Here is a 20,947-nt window from a genome sequence, read left to right on the forward strand (position 1 = left end):
ACAATCATGTACATATTTCTTGAAGGATCGCTTATAACACGATATAAAAACTGTCCTGCTACCCAAACATTTAATTCCCATTGCCCACACTGCGAAGAACACCAAACTCAGTCATCAAATAATAAAACATTTAACACAGATATTTTGATTTGTGGGTGTGTATCACTGAGCAGTACAATGTTCTAAAGCCTTCTATTTCAGTAGAAATAATTATGTCATGTTACTTTTTGTTCATGCTTGCATGGTTTTATATACTTGTAAGCAAATGCATGGTAAACTCTTTGTCAAACAATCTATTCATGAGTTTCAGACTAACAAAACTGTATTTCTGCCTCTCACCGTTCCACCAGTTCCATATCGAAAAGGGTCCTAATTGGGGGGGGGGGGGGGGGAGGGGGGCAAGCAAGATGCAAAACTATCCAGTTTTATTAAATTCTCAACCTCGGATATTGCATTTCTAGCTTTCTGATTGGTTCACTGAATACCGGTTATCAGATCGTATACCTACGTTTGACCTTATATGGGAAATGAGTGCGGCAAGTGCCGCTCAGCGTAAAATTTTTCTGCGGGAAGCGACAGTTTCATCAAAAAATGGTTTTAAACAGCAAATTTGGCGAGCTTTATGAACAAGAAATAATGAGCGGTGCCTACAAAAACCGCAGAAATGCCATAGTAAATTTAACTACGCAAAACAAAAGGATAGATGCGCAAAGTTTAATTAATAATACTTTTAAACGCACAACAACAGCGAGTGAATAAAGTAGAAAAGCAGCAAATAATTTACGAAAGAACGGCAAACTGACACAGTTTCATTCAGTGTACGTCATTAAACTAGGCTCAGCACTTCAGTAAAGTTTGTTACCTTTCAATCTTGGTTTTGTCCTTTTATACTTCAATAAACCCTGTTCCACTTTGAGCTCAATTTCGCTTCAAATAATATAGCAGTCTTGATGACAGCCGTGGAGCCGTAAAGAAGTACAATGTAAACACTTGCTTCGTTCGACTTGCACAAGACTTGTAGTTTCCAGAAAAGCTTTTACTTCGGATCTTCTCGTAAATCTTAACTGTTGTCAAAATTTCCAGGATATTTTGACGACTTTAGACGGGATTGTTCGAGGAAAATCTTGGGAAGAAAACTCTCTCGCTCGCTTTCCTCGTATGTTTCATTCAACTCAAGAAGTGAACACCGCGCCAGAAATTTTCGCGCCTCCTCATACTATCACTTCGTTTACATCAAAATGAAATGTCTAGTCGATTTAAACTTGAGAAGAATTTAATAAAACAAGTATTCCATTCGCCCTTGTTGGATACGAGTCGCTATAGCAAACGAGGCGCGAAGCGCCTCGTTGGCTATTTACCACCTCGTGTCCAACGCGGGCTCATGGAATAATTGCGTTCGACGAAGGAGAGCGCAAGCCTAATTTTGATTTTGTGTCCTGTGTCTTTTGAGTTGGTATGCCTGTGTACTGTTATGCGGAATGAATCGAGCCGCATTGCGCCCGCAGATGTGTGGGGCACAGTGGGTCACAGTGGGGCACACGATTAGATTCCCCCGCTTAATTTTTGCCGGGGCAATTCTCGGCCGGGAAACTGGTAGCCATAGATGGCCTCGATTTCATGCAAAACAAGATGGCGTCCCAAACTGAGCTCAAAAACATTATTTTGCTTGAGAAAAAGGGCTAAAAACGTGTGGCCAAAATTGCCGAAATAAAAATGTCATGGAGAACATCAGAGGGTTATCATCCAAGGTAGCAGAGTTGTCTTCAGCCACTGAACGTCGTAAAAAGAGTGGAAATCGAGTAAGTTGATGCGTAGTGTCGTACGGAGTTCGTTCGTAGCTAAACCAGCGTGTTTTCCTGCAATAGACCATTTGCGTTATGACGTAAAAGCGCAAAGAGTTCTGGTAGTTGTAGTTAAGTTCGCGGGAAAACACCATTTCTGGCTGGTGATTGGCTAAGGGCAGCCAAGCTGAGCTGCTTTGTCGCTTCGAAATTTGCTTATACAATTATATTTCAATTACCTGTCAAAAATATAGAAAACAGGATGATAGCTTTGGAATGAAACTTGTCTGACAAATGTTGTTCGTGTTAAAGTAAGTTTAATATGTATACGTTGTGTGGCGGAGTTGACTTGGTAGAATTTCATTTATCGCGGTCGACAACTTCTCTTCGTAAATAATTTTAGCCTAAAATCACAGCTTCAAAAAATCGCGCACTGGAAACAGATTGCTTGAAATGACGAGTCTAGGATATGAATAAATTTGTTTGGAAGGAACGTCACGTTCCTTCTGGCAAGCAGGCGAGCACAGAGGGATGTCTGAAATTCAGGCTACTATTTTCCAGGGTCGTAACCAGGTATATTTTTTCATCGCTGATCCCAAATTTTAGCTCTAAATTTTGATTCCTGATCCCTAAAATGTGGCAACATTTGATCCCTGATTCCATTCTGATCCGATCTGATTGGCCGATCCGGATCCCATGACTTGTGACCCGGGATCCCGGGTCCATGATCCCGATCCCGAGGCTGTGATCCCGATCCCAAGGCTGTGATCCCTGATCCCAAGGCTGTGATCCCTGATCCCATATACCTGGTTACGACCCTGATTTTCAGACGTTCAACAAACGATCGCTTCCATCGATCGCAGGTGAATTAATTCTTCACTGAAAAGCTTAGAAAATTTACCATATATCATGATTGCTCGGCGGGTCGGTCAGTTTAATTTATTTTTTCAGTGAGACAGAGAAACTAGTCAAATTATTTTACTCGTTCAATCGAGCTTCATCGATGAATCATGAAGGGTCAATGATAGAGGATTTCCAAGCTGATCAATCAAAACTTCTCTGTGCAGGTGAATACAGATTATTTGTTTATTTATCTTAAAATTGTATTTCTTTTGTCGTCAAATTAGAACTGTAATTGTAATTTTCTTTATCAAAGAAGCTTTCTTGTTTTTTGTACTGAAAATGTCAACTCGTCGATTTGGAGTTGTGGTTTCAGTACGAGCGAGGGCCGTGTGAGCAAATATAATTTTATTTACATAATTTTGTTGATGAGCGATTTCTTGTGAGACTTGAACTCGGGTGAGCTTCAAAGATGTTTACGAGTGCAGACATCATGTAATGTACTCCCCAATGTTAAGAAAGGGTAAAATATTGCGTCTTCGTATACTATTTGAAAATACCTAGCAAGCCAAAGCTTAAGGAATTTAATTAAATAACAGCGCGACTGAGACTCGACTGGAGAAAACACTCGTTGAAACTTCACTACAAAACGCAACCCAGCAAATGTACAATTTCTTTCATACCTTTTTTTCATTTTAACAGACTTGGTTTTATACTGAGAAATTGCTTTTTGTCTTTAAAATGACGCCTTAGGGACGCCTTTTTCGGTGAGAGTATAAATTTTCTTTACCTCCATCACGATTTTCTCAAGCAAGCAGGCTTGATGACAATTAGCCATGTTCAAAACGAGCAGGGGACTGGGTACGAATATTCAATATCGATTGCACTGAAAAACTGGGCCCGTCATCTGAAAGAGCATCCAAAAATTAGTAACTCAACCAAATTTGCGAGTTATTGGTTTAAACGCATAGGTATGGTTCACTTTTAGAAATTGCTAAAATAAGAGAGCTTAGTATGGATTGGAGGGACAATGTCCATCCAGCCATACTAAGCTCTCTTATTTTAACGATTTTTAAAAGAGTTCCATGCCTTTGCGTTTAAACCAATAACTCTCAAATTTGGTTGAGTTACTAATTTTTAAGTGCTCTTTCAGATGACGGGCCCAGGTTTTCAGTGCAATCGATATTGAATATTCGTACCCAGTCCCCTGCTCGTTTTGAACATGGCTAATTCAAAATTTCCCGCGAACTTAACTACAACTACCAGAAGTCTTTGCGCTTTTACGTCATAATGCAAATGGTCTATTATACGTTGAACAAAACTACAGTTGAATTGTTAGAATTACATGCATCGAGAGTTGGAATGATACGGATCAAAATTGTTTTATGACTTCTTTGAATTTGTGATATATCGTTGTTCCTAGAAACAGTAGACGTTTTGACGGGGAAATCGTTGTATATTGAATGTCACATGCGTGTAGTGGATTTAAATAATGGATTACTGGATGTCTGTATTTTTAAGTACTTTGGAATTTTAAATCGAAGTGAAACTATTTCTACAAGTTTGTGAAAGTTTAAATCTCGTTTAGTGCCAAACGATAACAAGTCAAGTGAAATAAATAATTATTTTTGTGTACATAATATTTCATTAATTCTATGTTCTTTTGGCTCGTCACACAATCTTTCTCACACTTATCCCCCTCGCGTTTGGTGAGGTATATGCATATTAACCAACTTTGGTATAAGGCATACTACTAGTAGGCCGACCATATCGTTTTTTGCCAATGCCTGCCTACCTTGGGTCTACTTAACCTATAGGTCGAACGCACTCCGCTAATCTCTGATTACTACTAGTTGTTAAGTATGCTATGTGCGCTGTAACATACCGGTTGTGGTGGGGGTATGGATATTTTCTAAAGCAACACTTTCTTTGTTTATCTTTGAGATGCTTGTTTATGTTTTGGAAGGTTATGCACAGACTGCTAATGATTATCCTTTTTTGATTGATCAATTTTTCTTTACTCTTATTTGGTGCTGTTGTTCATTGGAAAAATGATTCATATTATGTATAAAGAAAATAATGCATCAGTCAAATGAAACCCCGGCCCTCCGACCCCCGGGACTTAGCGGGGATTTAACGCGTCTAAAGCCGGGATTTAACGAACTTTTAACGGTACGTTAGCCCCGGTGGTCGGTGGGTTTAACAAATTGTCAGAAGACCGGGGCCGTGGAGCGGCGATTTAACAGCACGCGATCACCTAATTAAAGCGGGCACGACATCCAGGATTTAACATGAAGGCCTAATGTTTTCTTCAAATGTACGTTGTGAGGAATTTGTTCTAGGAAGTCTTAACGCCTCTCCCTTGATAAAGCCTTTCGCGATGCCTGGTGGGTGACACGAATAGAAATTTGTGTATTGAAACGCCTCTTAGGTTGGTAATGTATTCGCACGTCAAGGATAGACTCCTTTTGGATTTCTGTCACCTTTGTACGCTATCGTGTCCGTTTCTGTTTTTGACGTGAATTTTTTCGTAGGGTAAATTGTCTCTACCTTTTAAGGAACTCTTGGTAATGTCAATGAGTCAAATTTTAAAAACACCCTAGAAAAGATGTCGTCAATAAATCGCTTCCAAAGGATGGGCATATTGCTACTTTGTCTAAGTATTTCGTTTTCTATTTTGGCCATGAAAATCTGGTAGGTGCGCATACAGTTTTAATAACTACTTCTTGTGGTATGTTACAAACTAGTGTAAAGGCTGGTGACTTCCATATAGACAAGGAAGGCTTTTTAGGCAGTTTAATCTTCTCAGTGAAGTTAATAAATCTGTTTATAAGAAGCTTGTTTTTGTGTTATCAAGCTGAAATACGTTCTGTAGGGCCATCACACCCCGATAATCTTATCTGTCTTCTAATCTGTCTTCCGACAGGTGTGTTCATAATAGCTTACTATGCATTTTTTTTACTCTAACAAAGAAAACCGATTTTCTTATTTTCTCAAAATAAACGGGCTTTTGGTGGAAACAAACTACATCAGGTTTTTTTCCTACCTCAGTTATCACTATATATATGACAATAAATGAAAGAAATCGATTTTTCCATTCCTGCAACGAAATCAAGATTTTTGCCCGGTTTTTCTGAAAGTCGCTCTAAGTCTTGAGTTGTTTACTTATTCGGTTCAGATGCCCCCGCTATGCGGGGCTTTAAACAGACGTCTTGGCCCCGGGGGCGGGGTAATCAGCCGTTTTTTAACACTTGGTAAATGTTGAATTCCCCGATAAGTCCCCGGGGTCGGGGGGCCAGGGGGCCGGGGTTTCAATTGACTGATGCATAACAGAAATTTAAAAATCAGTCTAAAAAAGTATAAATGGCACAAATAACCTGGGAGCTTCGCTTTTAGGCTTGCCTAATTCTATATATTAAATTCTAAAAGCTTATTGAATAAAGATTGTAATTGCGCATTTTGTTTTGATCATATAGACCATAATTACAGCGCACATAGCATACTTGCCTAATTCTATATATTAAATTCTAAAAGCTTATTGAATAAAGATTGTAATTGCGCATTTTGTTTTGATCATATAGACCATAATAAGCAACGTCGGCATTTTGTTTGCAATTATGATGCTGCGCAACATTAGGTTTATTTGAGAACACATTAACGTTAGCGCCTAAACTTTTATGTGGAATTTGATCTACATATATTCAGTTGGTATAAAAAACGGTTTCTCAGATTTTTCTTTTCTTGCTCCAGAAAAAAAATAATGGAGCAAGAAAAGAAAAATTCGAGACACGGTTTTTTGGACTAACATATGTAGATCAAATTCCACATAAAAGTTGACAAGCTCATTTAAACGTGTAATCAAATAAAACCTTATGTTGCGCAACAGCATAATTGCAAACAAAATGCTGATGTTGCTTATTATGGTCTAAATTAGCAAAACAAAGTCCAAAACTAGAATTTATGTTGTAAAATCTTTCAGAAAATAAAACTTTAATGGGGGTTAGCATTTATGGTTTGCACACAATTTCACTTGGAACGCAAACGCCAATTTTCCTTCCGTGATACCTTAAGCTGCGTTTTGTAAGTTGTGGTTTGTTTAATAAATGTTTTTGCAAACCAAAAAAAACCTATATACCAGCGTAGCGTTGTAATCTTTACATTAGGCGCGCAATTTTATCTGATGAGTGCCGTACAAGTTGTGCGGTACGAAACTAGTTAGTAATAAAATGCCAAGTCGTATCTTCAGTTGATCAGACTGTCTTTTAATATCATTATATATATATATATATATATAACTGCAGACAGTACTGTTTCGGCCTTCTGGGCCTCATCAGTGCAGTGCTGATGCTAGGATGGAGGTTAAGCTGTATAGCCACCCCAAATGATCCCACACTTGTGGTATCATCTAAGCCATGCCAGAGTGCTCAAACTAGTAAAAACTAGTGAGCATGCGCAATGCTAGCGGCAATGACTCATCCTAGTAGAGTGCTCAATTTAGACATGTAAAGCAATGCTTTGTATGCCAAAGAGCTATATCTAACTGCAGACAGTACTGTTTCGGCCTTCTGGGCCTCATCAGTGCAGTGCTGATGCTAGGATGGAGGTTAAGCTGTATAGCCACCCCAAATGATCCCACACTTGTGGTATCATCTAAGCCATGCCAGAGTGCTCAAACTAGTAAAAACTAGTGAGCATGCGCAATGCTAGCGGCAATGACTCATCCTAGTAGAGTGCTCAATTTAGACATGTAAAGCAAAGCTTTGTATGCCAAAGAGCTATATCTAACTGCAGACAGTACTGTTTCGGCCTTCTGGGCCTCATCAGTGCAGTGCTGATGCTAGGATGGAGGTTAAGCTGTATAGCCACCCCAAATGATCCCACACTTGTGGTATCATCTAAGCCATGCCAGAGTGCTCAAACTAGTAAAAACTAGTGAGCATGCGCAATGCTAGCGGCAATGACTCATCCTAGTAGAGTGCTCAATTTAGACATGTAAAGCAAAGCTTTGTATGCCAAAGAGCTATATCTAACTGCAGACAGTACTATATATATATATATATATATATATATATATATATATATATATATATATATATATATCTAGCTATCATATTTCCAACGGCCGCATGTGCATTTGTAACGATGTAAATTAGCATTTGGCAATTTTATCTGATGAGTGCTGCACGGTTGTGTAGTACGAAACTAAATAGTAATAAAATGCCAAGTCAAATGTACAGTTGATTTGTTCATCTTCTGTTATAATCACGCTCTAGTTTACTATTGAGCACTCTGAAAGCAGTTCTGCAATTCAACTCGATTATATATATATATATATATATATATATATATATATATTTTTTTACGAGCGTTTACGTGCGTGAATAAATTTAGAGACAATGATATGAACGACTTGCAGGGGGTCTTCACTTCAAACTGGTGGACGAAAAAAAAAATAATCTAACCTGCTAACGCGCCTTTTGTTTTGTTGCAGCCATTTTGAATTTTAAATATGCAGCCTGCAAGTAGAAGGTGTGGAACCGAAAACATTATACTTAATCAGTTGTTGCGAGTCTGGAACCGAGAAATCTTCGGAACTCTTTATTGGTTAAAAAGGGTGAAAGTTAAATTACATGTCTTCGAAGCCAAATCTCTGTCTGAATTTCAAAAAAAAAATTGGTTTTTCGGAGAGTCAAGGTGACCGTCAGCTACATATCATAAATGGAAGATGATCATCAAAGAGTGGAAAAGGGCAATTACGTAATTGGTAGCTTTGTTTGAGCGTTGTCCACGTTAACGAACGAGCAACCGGTATTCATCGCTTTTGAATGAAGGCCCTTGGTTTAAGACGTACGTTGAATTAAGCTAAGCTGACAATTTTGCACAACGTCCACGAGATTATAAATGCGATATTTGTTGGTCTGTTTGGGTTATAGGTCAAAAACTGACGAGCATCATACAAATAAGAACGCACAAAAAATAACCCAAGAGTTTACTTTATTTCATGCGTTTTACTACATCATCACCGCTAAAACCACTACCGTTAAACTACTACACAGGTTTTCTTTCAGTTTTGCCAGTTCAGTCCTGGGGCTCTTCCTATCAAAACATAAACGCATTAAAAATAATTTTAACAACGTAATCAAGCAATGTTAAAGAGTCACCAATGTTAAGTTATCTAGTGTAGGCTAAAAACATCGTGGGGGAGGGGGGGGGGGAATGGAAAATGACTCCAGCTGGCTCAGATTCACAAATTGCTTTGCAACCTATCTTTCGATTAAGCTGTTGTAGCATGTACAAGCTTTAGTGAAAGCGGAGTGCATGGCCGTAACCAGACTTTTGTCATAGACGAGGCAAGAACTTACTAGGGGGCTCAGGGGCATGCCCTCCAGAAAATGTTGAAATCTACAAGTTCTGAAACTCTTTCAGAGACATTTTTCATGAAATATTTCTTCTTCTACGCGTTCACACATGTTCATGAACACAACATAGTAACTTAACTCTTCAGACTTCTTGCTATCGAAACGAATTGGAAGCAACAAGGAATAAATCACATACATTGGAAGAGTTCTTAAAATAACAATTTAACTTTAATGCTTCCATTTTTATAGAGCTTTAAATAAAAAAAAATGTAATATATAATATTATTAAACCAAATTTAATTATTCTAATATATTCATACTATAGTATATAGGGTAATGCTAGTAACGATCCAGTGTAATATCTTTTTTCTCTTTTTGGATTTAACGGTCGCGATCGGTTGGTCACATATTTGCATAACTCACCTGATGAGCTATTATTTAAGGACTCCATAGCGAGCCAGAAACCCTTGGCCCGTGACAGACTTATCAGAGGTGAATTGCATGTAGATGTATCTGCCTGAAGAAGAGACCGGTTCAGGGAGACTACTTCCACAACTTTTTGACAAAAGAGAAGCGTCGCTGTTTTCTCCGTCAAAAATCTTTACGCTATCGTATCTGCACCCGCTGCCATCATATTCCACATCAAATGTAGTAAAGGTGATGTGAATCCTCTCCCCATAGGGTGCTTTGATGAGCCACTGGCAGTTTTGGTAGTTTTCGTAACGGTTAGGATATCCAGGACTGTTGACTGAGCCATCCTGAGGGTTGCTTAGATCAATAAGTAGTGCGGTTGGACCACCACATGCTGACCCTTCAATGAGATAGTCATTTTGATTAGTTGAAGCATTAAAGAAACGAATGATATAGACAGGAAAAAGGCCTTTCTACTGGTTGCAAAGACAAGATCTATATATCAAGGATGGCGCACAGGCCTTCTTTAAATAGTTTTTGAAATTTTGTCCCAGCTGTTATAAAGTCAAGAAAGGGCCCACCATAGTTGCAGAGCATGAACCGCTGCGCGCTGTTAATAAAAGTGAAATAAATAAAAGCACAGCACCCAAGGGGGGTACTCTGGCTTGTTAATGACGGGGATGATCGAATGGAGGCAAAAGTCAGGACCCAAAAAAATCCCTAAGTCTTCCGACATTACCCAAAAAAATCCCTGGACCAAAAATAACCCCCCAAAAATCCCTTGTCAAATAACCCCTAAATTGCCAGGAGGGGTAATATTATAACACAAAGAACGCTCGTGTTTTTTATTCATCATACCATAAATACGCCAAGGCCGCGCCAAGGGACTTAAGTTCGTTTTTAATACCCCAAAAAATCCCTTTCTAAATCAAGTCACCCAAAAAAATACTTGCCAAATTTTCCAACCCAAAAAAATCCCGGAATCGAAAATTTCAAACCCAGAAAAATCCTTCGATCACCCCCGTCATTAACAAGCCGGAGAACCCCCCCCCCCCCCCCCTGGGCACGCACTTGCAATCTGTTGAGCCACAGGCTGTTAACAGATTCCAAGATTCGTTCTTGACCCGTCAAAAAGACTGCATACTGCATTCATTCCACAGAACGAACACTATCATATTCCCAAAAGGCAGCTGGGTTTTGGTAGGGTCAGACTAAATGGCGTGGGTGGGTGGGTCGTGCGTCGTGGGTCGTGGGTCGTGGGTCGTGGGTCGTGGGTCGTGGGTCGTGGGTCGTGGGTCGTGCGTTTTGGGTCGAGGCAAAGTTCGCCCCCGATGCAAAGGAGCATTCTCACCGATTTGTTATTTTTGGATACCGTTTTTCTTATTAACAAAAACATGTTTTTCTTTGATGTCTGGCGCACCGTTTCGCATTTTTCCCTTCATGTCTGCCGGACAGTTTTAAGGAAGTGGGCCGAAAATTGCAAGTATTTGCTTGACCTTGGCGTGCAGGCTGTTTGCCGACTAAGAATTTTCTGATCGGCAATGTTTTGGTAACAACCAATTTATTGAACAATTTCATGTAGGTAGCTTGGTGGTTCTTCATTCCGTGTCGATTATATGATCATGTTATTCATTTATTTGTTTTTCCAATTTTATCAGGGAAGTCACGCTAGCCAATATAATTATTTTATAATTTTTAAAGATTCGTGGCTTTCCTTGGTCATTTCAAGTGAAAAAGTTACAACTTCTCGAGTCTTTTTTTTTTAACTTTAAAGGATTTCTACAGAACACCTAATGATTTTTTTTTCCTGTGCATGGCCAATTTTTTATTCCTCTAATGAAAAAAAGAGAGTTGCTTTTCAGTTGTTCGCTACCTACCAGTGATCCAATTAGTGGCGTGGGAACGCTCAAGTATGATTGGTTAAAAATAGGTGAACTGTACATGTTTGCTGAAAGCATTTGCAGAAGCATTATCAAAACTTGCACTGTCTGGGACTATAGCGAAAGGAACTATTTATATTCTTGAAATGACTTAATAATTGTACGCCGGTTTTAAGTAGTAGAAATTTGTTACACAAGGCCAAATCGATGTTGCTGTTTCAGAATCTGAACTTGCAGGTTCGTCGTCGACCGCGGTCAAACGACAGAAATATGCCAAAAACAAGACAAGTACTTCAAAGATAAGGTTTTGATTTTCACAATTTAAAGTTTCATACATTACCGGTATCGTGACAATTTACGAAGCTTTTGGGGGCTTTAGTAAAAAATGTTTGAAAATGGTGATATGTGGACTTTTCTATGCCATTTTTTCAAAGCACTTTGGTTCAGATGTAAAACATTTAAAAAGTAAAAACACTCTTATACCTGGGAAAACGGGAATGTTCAGGAAAGCGTGACACTCGCGTGGCTAAGTTATCGTGACGTTGTGTTTTAGGTCAAAGTTTAAATGAGTGACAGATGTCAAACGAAAGGTGCCAAGGATTCGCGAGGCAGTAGTTTTCGGAGCTATGTTGTACACTGTTGTATGTTGTACAATTAAAAAGTGTGCTTATTGAGATGCCTTTCCATCAACGCAACAAGGAATATGTTTATTTACACTCAGCAGCTATTTTTTGCTCATACTAACACATCAATATGAACGAAATTCCCCGAAATAGGAAGAAAAGATGCCTATAAAGACGTTTGAATGAGGTGAAGGTGCGTCGAGATTTGACCTTCCGTTATCATTTGAAGCTCGAGGCTGCAGATGCACTATCGAAGATTGCGTTTAAAGAAATTAAAGGGAAATCAAAACCCTCAATGCCAAGCACTGTAGTGAAATGAACGTTTAATTTTGTTGAACTGACTAAAGTTAAAGTTTAAACCATTATTTTAAAATAAAAACGTTTATATCATTTTTGCATATATCCATCGAAACCAAAAAACAAGAATCCCAGTGGAAATATTTCGACACTAGTTTGCCACTGATCCACACACTAGTCCCTGTTTAAAATTCCGATTTTACACAAATAGAAGTAGCTGATCGGCTTATCAGACAAACTGAAGGAACTTGTCCTTGTCGATGCAATCGTTTTAAGGGTGTTCTTGTTTGTTTAAGATTTTTCAGTTTTTTTGCGAACTAGTAGCCTGCGTGGCTAACTGCGTGGCCGGCGTTCAAAGGGGAGGGAGAGGGGCAGTTCTAGCGGTAGTCTCATGCAACGTATATTGTAACACCTCCATTCGAGGTCTTTGAATGAGTGAGTTCAGATTTTCGGCCTTGTTAAGCGTCACACATTTTTCGGTAAATTTAAAATCCAGAGATAGCTGGTAACTTGGCTTATATACGCACGACCCACGACCCACGACGCACGACCCACAGCCCACGGCCCACGACGCACGACGCACGACGCACGACCCACGACCCACGACCCACGACCCACGACCCACGACCCACGACCCACGACCCACGACCCACGACCCACGACCCACGACCCACGACCCACGACCCACGACCCACGACCCACGACCCACGACCCACGACCCACGACCCACGACCCACGACCCACGACCCACGACCCACGACCCACGACCCACGCCAATTAGACAATCTCGTTTTGGTACCACAAATCATTTTTAAGAGTATAGCTAACTGTCGTGGGTCGTGGGTCGTGGGTAGAAGTCGTGGGTCGTGGGTGTGGGTAAAGTCGTGGGTGTGGGTAAAAGTCGTGGGTAACAAAAAAGACTAAAATAATAAAAAAAATACTGAGAATACTGAAAAACATTTGTGAGAAATAGTTTATGACTGTGTATTGCTAGTCTGACGTAGAGTTTCGACCCGGCCAAGAGACTCTTCAGAGGCCTTTCTGCTCAACAAACTTGTTGGGGCGACTGTTATACCCGAAACACCACAAAACACCCTTGAACACCGAAAATCTTTTAACACAGATTAAGAAAAATGATTTGATTGAATTAAAATAAACGCAGTCAAGGCACTACCACAAAATAATCTTCAGATTGATACCCAAAAACATCCCTACTCAATCAAAAAATATTTTCCAAATTTTCCTACCCAAAAAATCTCGGAATCGAAAATTTCAAACCCAAAAACATCCTACGATCATCCACGTCACCTGAAACCCCGAGTTTCCCCCTGTGGGGCCGTCCCCCTCTCTGCTCCCGACCTTTTTTTCGAAGGGAGGGAGACGGCTGTACACACTGACAGACTACAATATACATGCTCGTTTTAAAAATAAGTGGAATAATTTGAAAGAAGTAGTATAGGCAGAGAATTCTATGCATTGTGTCTGGTGTCGGTTAAAATAGAAAGCTCTTGCAAAATCTCCCACGCCAAGCTCTCACAAAACCAAGTGTTATAGATTGCAGTAAAAATGTTGGCTGAAACATTTCCGCGACCGAATCAAACATTTTATCGCTTTGGCCAACAGGCGAAGGTTTTGTATCTATTTTGTAATAAACCGAACGTAAACGGAAGCGCCTCTTTGTAACCGCAAACGCGACCATCAAAATTTCCCACGGAAAAAATGTCGTTCAGTCTGCAATGCACAATGTCACGCAATATTTTAAAGTCACGGTTCTTGCGGGGTGGGAGGAGTGTGCGAGGACAAAATGCTTATCGCAACGCAAAATAAAATAAAATTTAAAATTAGTTTTTATGTGAATATTGTATCTGACTCTTTTCTTCATCCGTTCTTTTCTCAGACAAGGGACTTCGTAAATTAAAAGTTCAAGCAAGCAACCGTCTACGATCTCCTACCGGTATACGTTGGATCAATAGTGATCTAATCGGTTTGACATACAGAAAACTAAAAATTGAAAAGAAAAGACCGACACAACGTAGAATGATAGAATTAGTTTTGTAAGTACTATATTTCGGTTATTTTGTGCTATATTTACTTCGTAAATGTTGGGACTTCGGACGACTTCGGAACTTTTCATCTTCAGTTTTGGTCCATTGGTGAGCGATCAATCTTATCGCAAAATTCTAGGCACTGATCATGCCCCATTTCAAATACTTATTTCTTTAATATTTTTACTTTTTTAAATGTTTTACATTTATTTAACTTTAACTGAACCGTTTTGTTGATGCGTATTTTTAACATTTTCGGTGTCCCAGGGTGTTTCGTGGTGTTCTGAAGGGTCCTTTGGCCGGGTCGAAACTCTACGTCAGACTAGTATTTTTTCACTACTTTTCTGTTACCCACGACTTTTACCCACACCCACGACTTTACCCACACCCACGACCCACGACTTCCACCCACGACCCACGACCCACGACAGTTAGCTATACTCCATTTTTAATGCCCCTAGACTTAAACACCTTTTGTGTTTTTTTGTTTGGAAAGTGTCACGTGATGCATACAAGGGATCAACAGTTTGAATTGGCTAGTTTTAAACTTCCTATTTTGAAAGACATGACCTAATTGCGTCTTTCAGTAACACGCGAACTCTGAAGTTCAAAACCCAACTAACGATTTTTCTCTGACATCGATCATAAGAACAGAAAACAAAGAAAATGGATCGAAATCTACCAATCAGAATCGAGAGATGTGACCTTTTGAACCAGTCGAAGTGAACTTCTGTTTCCTGAGAAGTCCACTTAGACGATTGACTTCAGTGAAAAATGTTAACCGTAGATAAAACAGAAGTCAACAGGCAATAATCAGAGGTCCAAGTACGTTTTTACTCTTCACTGTGTACTGAGTATCATGCTTACCAATCTTTCCATACAAAGCTTGAATCCCATCAATGTCATCATCATGAAGCTGCAGGTCTGGCACGTAGCCTGTGTAGTAAGGGTACATGATTGCTCCTTCGATGTTTGTATGCATCAGGCCCAGAGAATGTCCAAACTCGTGCACCGCCACAAATAAAAGATTGATACCACTGTAGGTGCCGTGTGTAAAGGTTTCATCCTCGTCAAAGTGAGCTCGCCCGTCTTCAGGGAAATACGCATGTGCCAGAACTTTGCCGGGTCCATCGAATGGGTTTAAAGAGCAAGTGCTTTCCACGCTGGTACCACCGTGAGTGTGCCGCCCAAAGCTAATTTAAAAAAGAAACATTTACTCATAAATTACGAACACGAATATGGCTTATCAAAGAGCAGCATTAAGTTTAAATACTTTATAGTAACACTTTGTAGTAATACATTTTAGGTCTTTGCGTGTTCCATAGTGGCTGGTTTAGTGTGATTTCTAATGGAACTTGATTGTTGCAATCTATGGTATTCGACTGAAATATTCAATCCGTCAACTCTCTTTAGTGTATTAAGATCGCTTAGGGACTAAAACTACCATAGGGTAGGTGGAGCATCTTTGCATCCCAGATCACAGCAAAGCTGTCACAGGGTTGCAGGCAGCTCAATTCAGCTGCCAAAAAAATTACAATCATGACAACAATACCATGACATTCTTGTGACCCGCAAAAACTGTTGAAAGTGACCAAAATCTGACTTTGCCCACCCCTCTAGCAAGCCAGTCATTTAATGCCTGACCCTGGACTTCCTTGGGCTATGAGGTCTTTGACTTAGCTTCCCGGAACAAGCTTCCGTGACGCTCCCCCCTCAATTTTCCCACGCGGGACTACTGTCGGCCTTCAAGCACGGCTCCCCCTTTGTTAAATCAGTGTAGATATACTTTATATCTATCTAGATTACTCACACTACCTTATTTTGATGTCGGCCTCACCGGCGCTACCGGCTTCACTGAATGTCAACCAAGATACGTCAGCCCAGAACTGCAGTGCATCAGCAAATATCTGCCTTTGCTGATCCTGTGTTACATAAACAAAAAGAAATATAGTATAAAAAGTGCTCCTCTGATACGTTTGCACAATCACGACATCTAAAAAGACGCCTTCACTTCACATTGTACTTACATGTGGTAGGTCCTCGCCAGGTTTGACATAATAAGTCAGGTGGGACTTAGTCCACTTGCCCCGAGTAACGTATCTGCGCCGACGATTTTCTCCGATTGGATCACTCATACCACATCGAGACTTTTTCATGAGACCGATGGTCGAGTCATCCAGCTTGCCGCTAACCTTGAGACCAAAGAACTCTTGAAACTTTTTGATGGCCGTTGGCACGTCGTGGTTTCCACTTCGGGTGCGTGATATGTATCCGAATTGGTTTAGAAAGTTCTGAAAGAATAATTATCATGTATGCTTCGGTAAAGTTAAACTAATAGCGGTCGTAGAGATTTTCGCGGCATTTAATAGCGTTTATACATTTACGTCTCAATCTGTGAGCTGAAGACAATTGTGTTGTCGAGCGCGACCGAAAAGCTACAAATAGTCTGCATAGGAAATGACGAGTTTTCGATAAATAATTGGCCGCGCGAAAAGTGAGCCGGGGAAACAAGAAATAGGAGGAGGTGGGGAAAAAATTTAAAAATAAACTCGGTGAAAATTTGGTTGGAGTGGGGTTTGATGGGAATCGTTTCTTCTTATTACCCCACTTCCCCCCCCCCCCCCCTTCCTTTTTCCTTCCCTCAATCTTCGCGAACCCGAATTGCGGGAAAAACTCCATTTGTTTTTTTTCTTTTCGTGTGGATCGTATCTCCGACTACGAAACAGAAAAAAATACTGGAAACGTCGAGGAAATGACTAAAAGACAAACAATTTAGCAACGAATGAAGTCCCCATTGAGTATTCTTTACAGCAGAGAGAAATAAAACGTATTAAAATAAATTTTGAAAAAAAGATTTTAAATTATCCTTAAAATGACTTCTGCGCAAAAAAATGCTCGATATATTTCACTGAGATACTTTGGTAATTTTAACTCACGTGCTTCGACACCACAGCTTAAGAATCGTGAAAGTGTATAATGAAAACTTTGATCTACGCCAGTTTTGCCTAAATTTGCCTTAAGACAGAAGAACGGAATTTTTTAACTTAACACCAAATGGTTCAACGCAATTAAAACTCGATCATTGAAAGTAGCAAACCTTTTCAACTAGAAAAAGTATTTAAATAAAATTCAAGTTCAATACATACCATGGCCATAGTTTGGTTGTCTTCGCAAATCGCAACCTCAGCGAGGAAGGATACCAAAAGCAAGGCAGCTAACATCTTCATGATTCTTCCGCAGGAAACTCCAATTGGAATTGAGCATTCTGAAAACTGGCTCGCTTATTTTATAGTCTGTGATAACTTAGACAAATAACAAGACACTTGTATTTTGTAATATTTGTATAATGCTTGTACTCACGGACCAGCTAAACGCGTAATTGCTCTTTGTTATAGTCAAATAGTAACCTCTTACAAGATAATTGCCTTTGACAGCTACTCAAATAAGTCTTTTGTGTCAGGCTTTTTGCTCGGTATATACGACTGCAGGTTTGTTGGCATGTGCTGGTAATAATTACAGTTACATTCGTGGCTTTATTGTAACTGTTTTAACCTTAGTATGTTCACCTTGCTTGTACTAGACAAAGTGGCTGTGTTGACAGACTCTGTTGACTTCTGTAAATTAAGTCCTTTACAGGCTGGCCAATTAAAAAGCTTTAGTTCCCGCGACTGAATTTAACCTTGAACAGAATGCCGAGAAAAGCAGTGGTGTGGTTTCATACTTTTTCGCATAATGGGGTGGTGAAAATTGAACTTGTGGTTGAACGTTAGCTGTTCAGCTTCAAGTTAGCGCTGGAAGTTGCTTGAATACAAGAAAATGCTGTACCTTCTTGCCTTTTTCTTCGCACGCAATCGTTAAAAAAGAATAACAAACATATGAAAAATGAAGCTTTTGCCGAATCCACTTGATAACACAGCCATTAAGTCTTTACACTCAAAATGATAGTACGATGCCCTACGGCCTACGATGCGCTACGGCGTAGCGCACGCTACTGGTGTACAAAAGCGTCACACGGTTTGTGTTTACGCATGGGGGAAAAGTGAGAATTTAGGCTCAGTTTAGCCACTGTTTAAAACCAGTTTAGCAGAGTTTAGGCACAGATTCTTACGGACTAGATCAGCAAGTTCACTATAGCATCAATGTTCTTTGTTTAGACAAAAACCAAACTGCTTAGTACTAGATCATTTCCTTTGGCAGCTACTCAAATAAGTCTTTTGTCTTAGGGTTTTAGCTCGGTATATACGACTGCAGCTTTGTTTGTATTTTCTAATAGAAAATAAGTTTCAAACTTTGCACAGTATTTTTATTCATCTTTTTTTGTACTAGACGAAGTGGCTATGGAATTGGTTCAATTGGAATTGAGCATTCTAAAAACTGACTCGTTTATTTTATAGTCTGTGATAACTTGAGACAAACAACAATTTTGTAAGTGTTTCATAATACTTGTAAGTGCAAGTACTCTCGGACCAGCTAAACGCGTAAGTGCTCTTTGTGTAGTCAAATAATAACCTCTTGCAAGATAATTTCCGTTGACAGCTACTCAAATAAGTATTTTGTTTCAGGCTTTTTGCTCGGTATATACGACTGTTTTAATCTAGCTTAGTGTGTTCACCTTGCTTGTACTAGACGAAGTGGCTGTGTTGACAGACTCTGTTGACTTAAGCATCGATTGAGCAGCATGTCGAGAAAAGCAGTGGTGTGGTTTCACACTTTTTCGCATCATGAGGTGGTGACAATAGACCATTTGCATTATGACGTAAAAGCGCAAAGACTTCTGGTAGTTGCAGTTAGGTTAGCGGGAAAACACCATTTCTGCCTTATGATTGGCTAAGGGCAGCCAAGCGTGAAGGTGGACATCCAGGACTTTTAATTTGATCAGAATGAGCTGCGAAGTTTACGCTCTTGTCCCTTCGAAATTTGTTTAAACTTTATTTTTTCAGTTACCTGTCAAAAATATAGAAAACAGGATGATAGCTTTGGAATGAAAATTGACTGAGTTCTATGTTTTAACCAAGACAGACAAATGTTGTTCGTGTTCAAGTAAGTTTAATATGTACGTTGTGTGGCGGAGTTGACTTGGTAGAAATTCATTCATCGCGGCCGACAACTTCTCTTCGTAAATAATTTTATAAGCTTAAATAACACACTGAAAACAGATTGCTTGAAAGGACGAGTCGAGGATATACCGTAACTAAATTTGTGTGGAATCAAGTGAAAGCAAGGCAAGCCATTGACTTTGTTCTTAATCTATTTTCAGACGTTCAACAAACGATCGCTTCCATCGTTCGCAGGTGAATTAATTCTTCACTGAAAAGCTTTGAAAATTTGCCATATATCATGATTGCTCGGCGGGACGGTTAGTTTAATTTATTTTTACAGTGAGACAGAGAAACGAGTCAAATAATTTTCCTCGTTCAATCGAGCTTCATCGATGAATCATGAAGGGTCAATCATAAAGGATTTTCAAGCTGATCAATCAAAACTTCCCTGTGCAGGTGAATACAGATTATTCTGTTTTTATCTTAAAATTGTATTTTTTCGTCAAGTTAGAACTGTAATTGCAATATTCTTTAACAAAGAAGTTTTCTTGTTTTTGTACTGGAAATGTCAACTCGTCGAGTAGCAGTTGTGGTTTCAATCCGAGCGAGGGCCGTGCGAGCAAATATAATTTTATTTCCATAATCTTGTTGATGAACGATTACTTGTGCGACTCAAAAGGTGAGCCTCAAAGATTTTTACGAGTGTATACATCATGTACTGTGCTTCCCTATGTTTAGAAAGGGTAAAATATTGCGTCTTCGTATATTATTTGAAAATACCTGGCAAGCAAAAGTTTTAGGAATGTAATTAAATAACCGCGCGACTGAGACTTGGAGGAAACACTCGTTGAAACTTCACTACAAAACGCAACCCAGCAAATATACAATTTCTTGCATAACTTTTGTTTTATTTTAACGGACTTGGTTTTATACTGAGAGGTTGCTTTTTGCCCTTTAAATGAAGCCACAGGGACGTCTTCTTCGGTGAGAGTAATTTTCTTTACCTCCATCACGATTTTCTTGGGCAAGCGGGCTTGATGACGATTCAAAATTTCCCGCGAACCTAACTACAACTACCAGAAGTCTTTGCGCTTTTACGTCATAATGCAAATGGTCTATTGAACTTGTGGTTGAACTTTTACTGTTCAGCTCATAGGCGTATGGGCACCTTCGGAGCTGGGGGCGCGGAGACCTTATTGCCCGAAAAAAAAGATACGGCATGCGTTGAAAGGGAATAAAGAGGCATATAAAATGGACAAGAAAATGTGCGTTGAAATAGTTGTGTGTTCTTTAATTAATTTCGTAGCGTTGCCAGAAGATGTCAATGTAATAAATCCTTTCATTTTCTTCGGAAATATTTTATTTATTCAATCTAGTTCGGCCAAAATTTAAGTACTTTGGGGAAGCTAATTTACATCGTTTTCGCTAATTTACGAAAGCGTGTGAAACATTGGGGGGGATAAATGGACTAAAAAATTTCGTTAAAAGTTTTGGCCTAGCTTAGAACGAAACATTTGAGTCAAAAGCATTAGGGTTAGGGTTAGGGTTCATAACATATGTAACAGCTTTCTTTCAAGGTCTTACACTGGATCCGCCACGTGCAAACGCTCGAGCTATGGAAAATTCAAACTTCTAATATCCCTCGCCAAGTTCCCACTCACTTCAAAATGAT

General features: G+C 39.5%; 3 protein-coding genes across 4 annotated transcripts in view; 1 reads left to right on the forward strand and 2 right to left on the reverse strand.

The window, feature by feature from the left end:
* LOC144656383 (uncharacterized) overlaps positions 1–1,247 on the reverse strand; it is a 100,051-nt gene extending 98,804 nt beyond the window's left edge. Inside the window, exon 1 of the mRNA XM_078516604.1 lies at positions 1,233–1,247. The gene's annotated coding sequence lies outside the window, so the exon portion shown is untranslated. The remainder of the gene's footprint in view (positions 1–1,232) is intronic.
* Positions 1–20,947, forward strand: part of LOC144658319 (lactadherin-like) — a 173,307-nt gene that overhangs the window by 117,623 nt on the left and 34,737 nt on the right. The gene's annotated exons all lie outside the window — the stretch shown is intronic.
* LOC144658215 (matrilysin-like) lies at positions 8,599–17,521 on the reverse strand. 2 transcript variants are annotated; one of them, XM_078518596.1, is made up of 6 exons: positions 17,383–17,521; positions 16,264–16,527; positions 16,052–16,158; positions 15,104–15,429; positions 9,404–9,791; positions 8,599–8,717 (listed from the first exon to the last, which is right to left on the reverse strand). In XM_078518596.1, the coding sequence occupies exons 1-5, from the start codon at positions 17,461–17,463 to the stop codon at positions 9,415–9,417; spliced, it is 1,155 nt and encodes a 384-aa protein (XP_078374722.1). In that variant the 5' UTR covers positions 17,464–17,521; the 3' UTR covers positions 8,599–8,717; positions 9,404–9,414. The 2 variants fall into 2 exon arrangements, with proteins under 2 accessions (XP_078374722.1, XP_078374719.1); XM_078518593.1 differs by having other exon boundaries at positions 9,400–9,791.

This window comes from Oculina patagonica, chromosome 6 (assembly GCF_052425735.1).
Source record: "Oculina patagonica isolate OP01 chromosome 6, crgOcupat, whole genome shotgun sequence".
Taxonomy (NCBI): domain Eukaryota; kingdom Metazoa; phylum Cnidaria; class Anthozoa; order Scleractinia; family Oculinidae; genus Oculina; species Oculina patagonica.

Excerpts from the sequence above, each read along its gene's own strand:
- LOC144658215 (XM_078518596.1), bottom strand. The coding sequence starts at position 17,463 with ATGAAGATGTTAGCTGCCTTGCTTTTGGTATCCTTCCTCGCTGAGGTT. Across the intron at positions 16,528-17,382 it reads ACAACCAAACTATGGCCATG|AACTTTCTAAACCAATTCGG; the intron begins GTATGTATTGAA and ends TTATTCTTTCAG. Across the intron at positions 15,430-16,051 it reads GAGGCCGACATCAAAATAAG|CTTTGGGCGGCACACTCACG; the intron begins GTAGTGTGAGTA and ends TTTTTAAATTAG.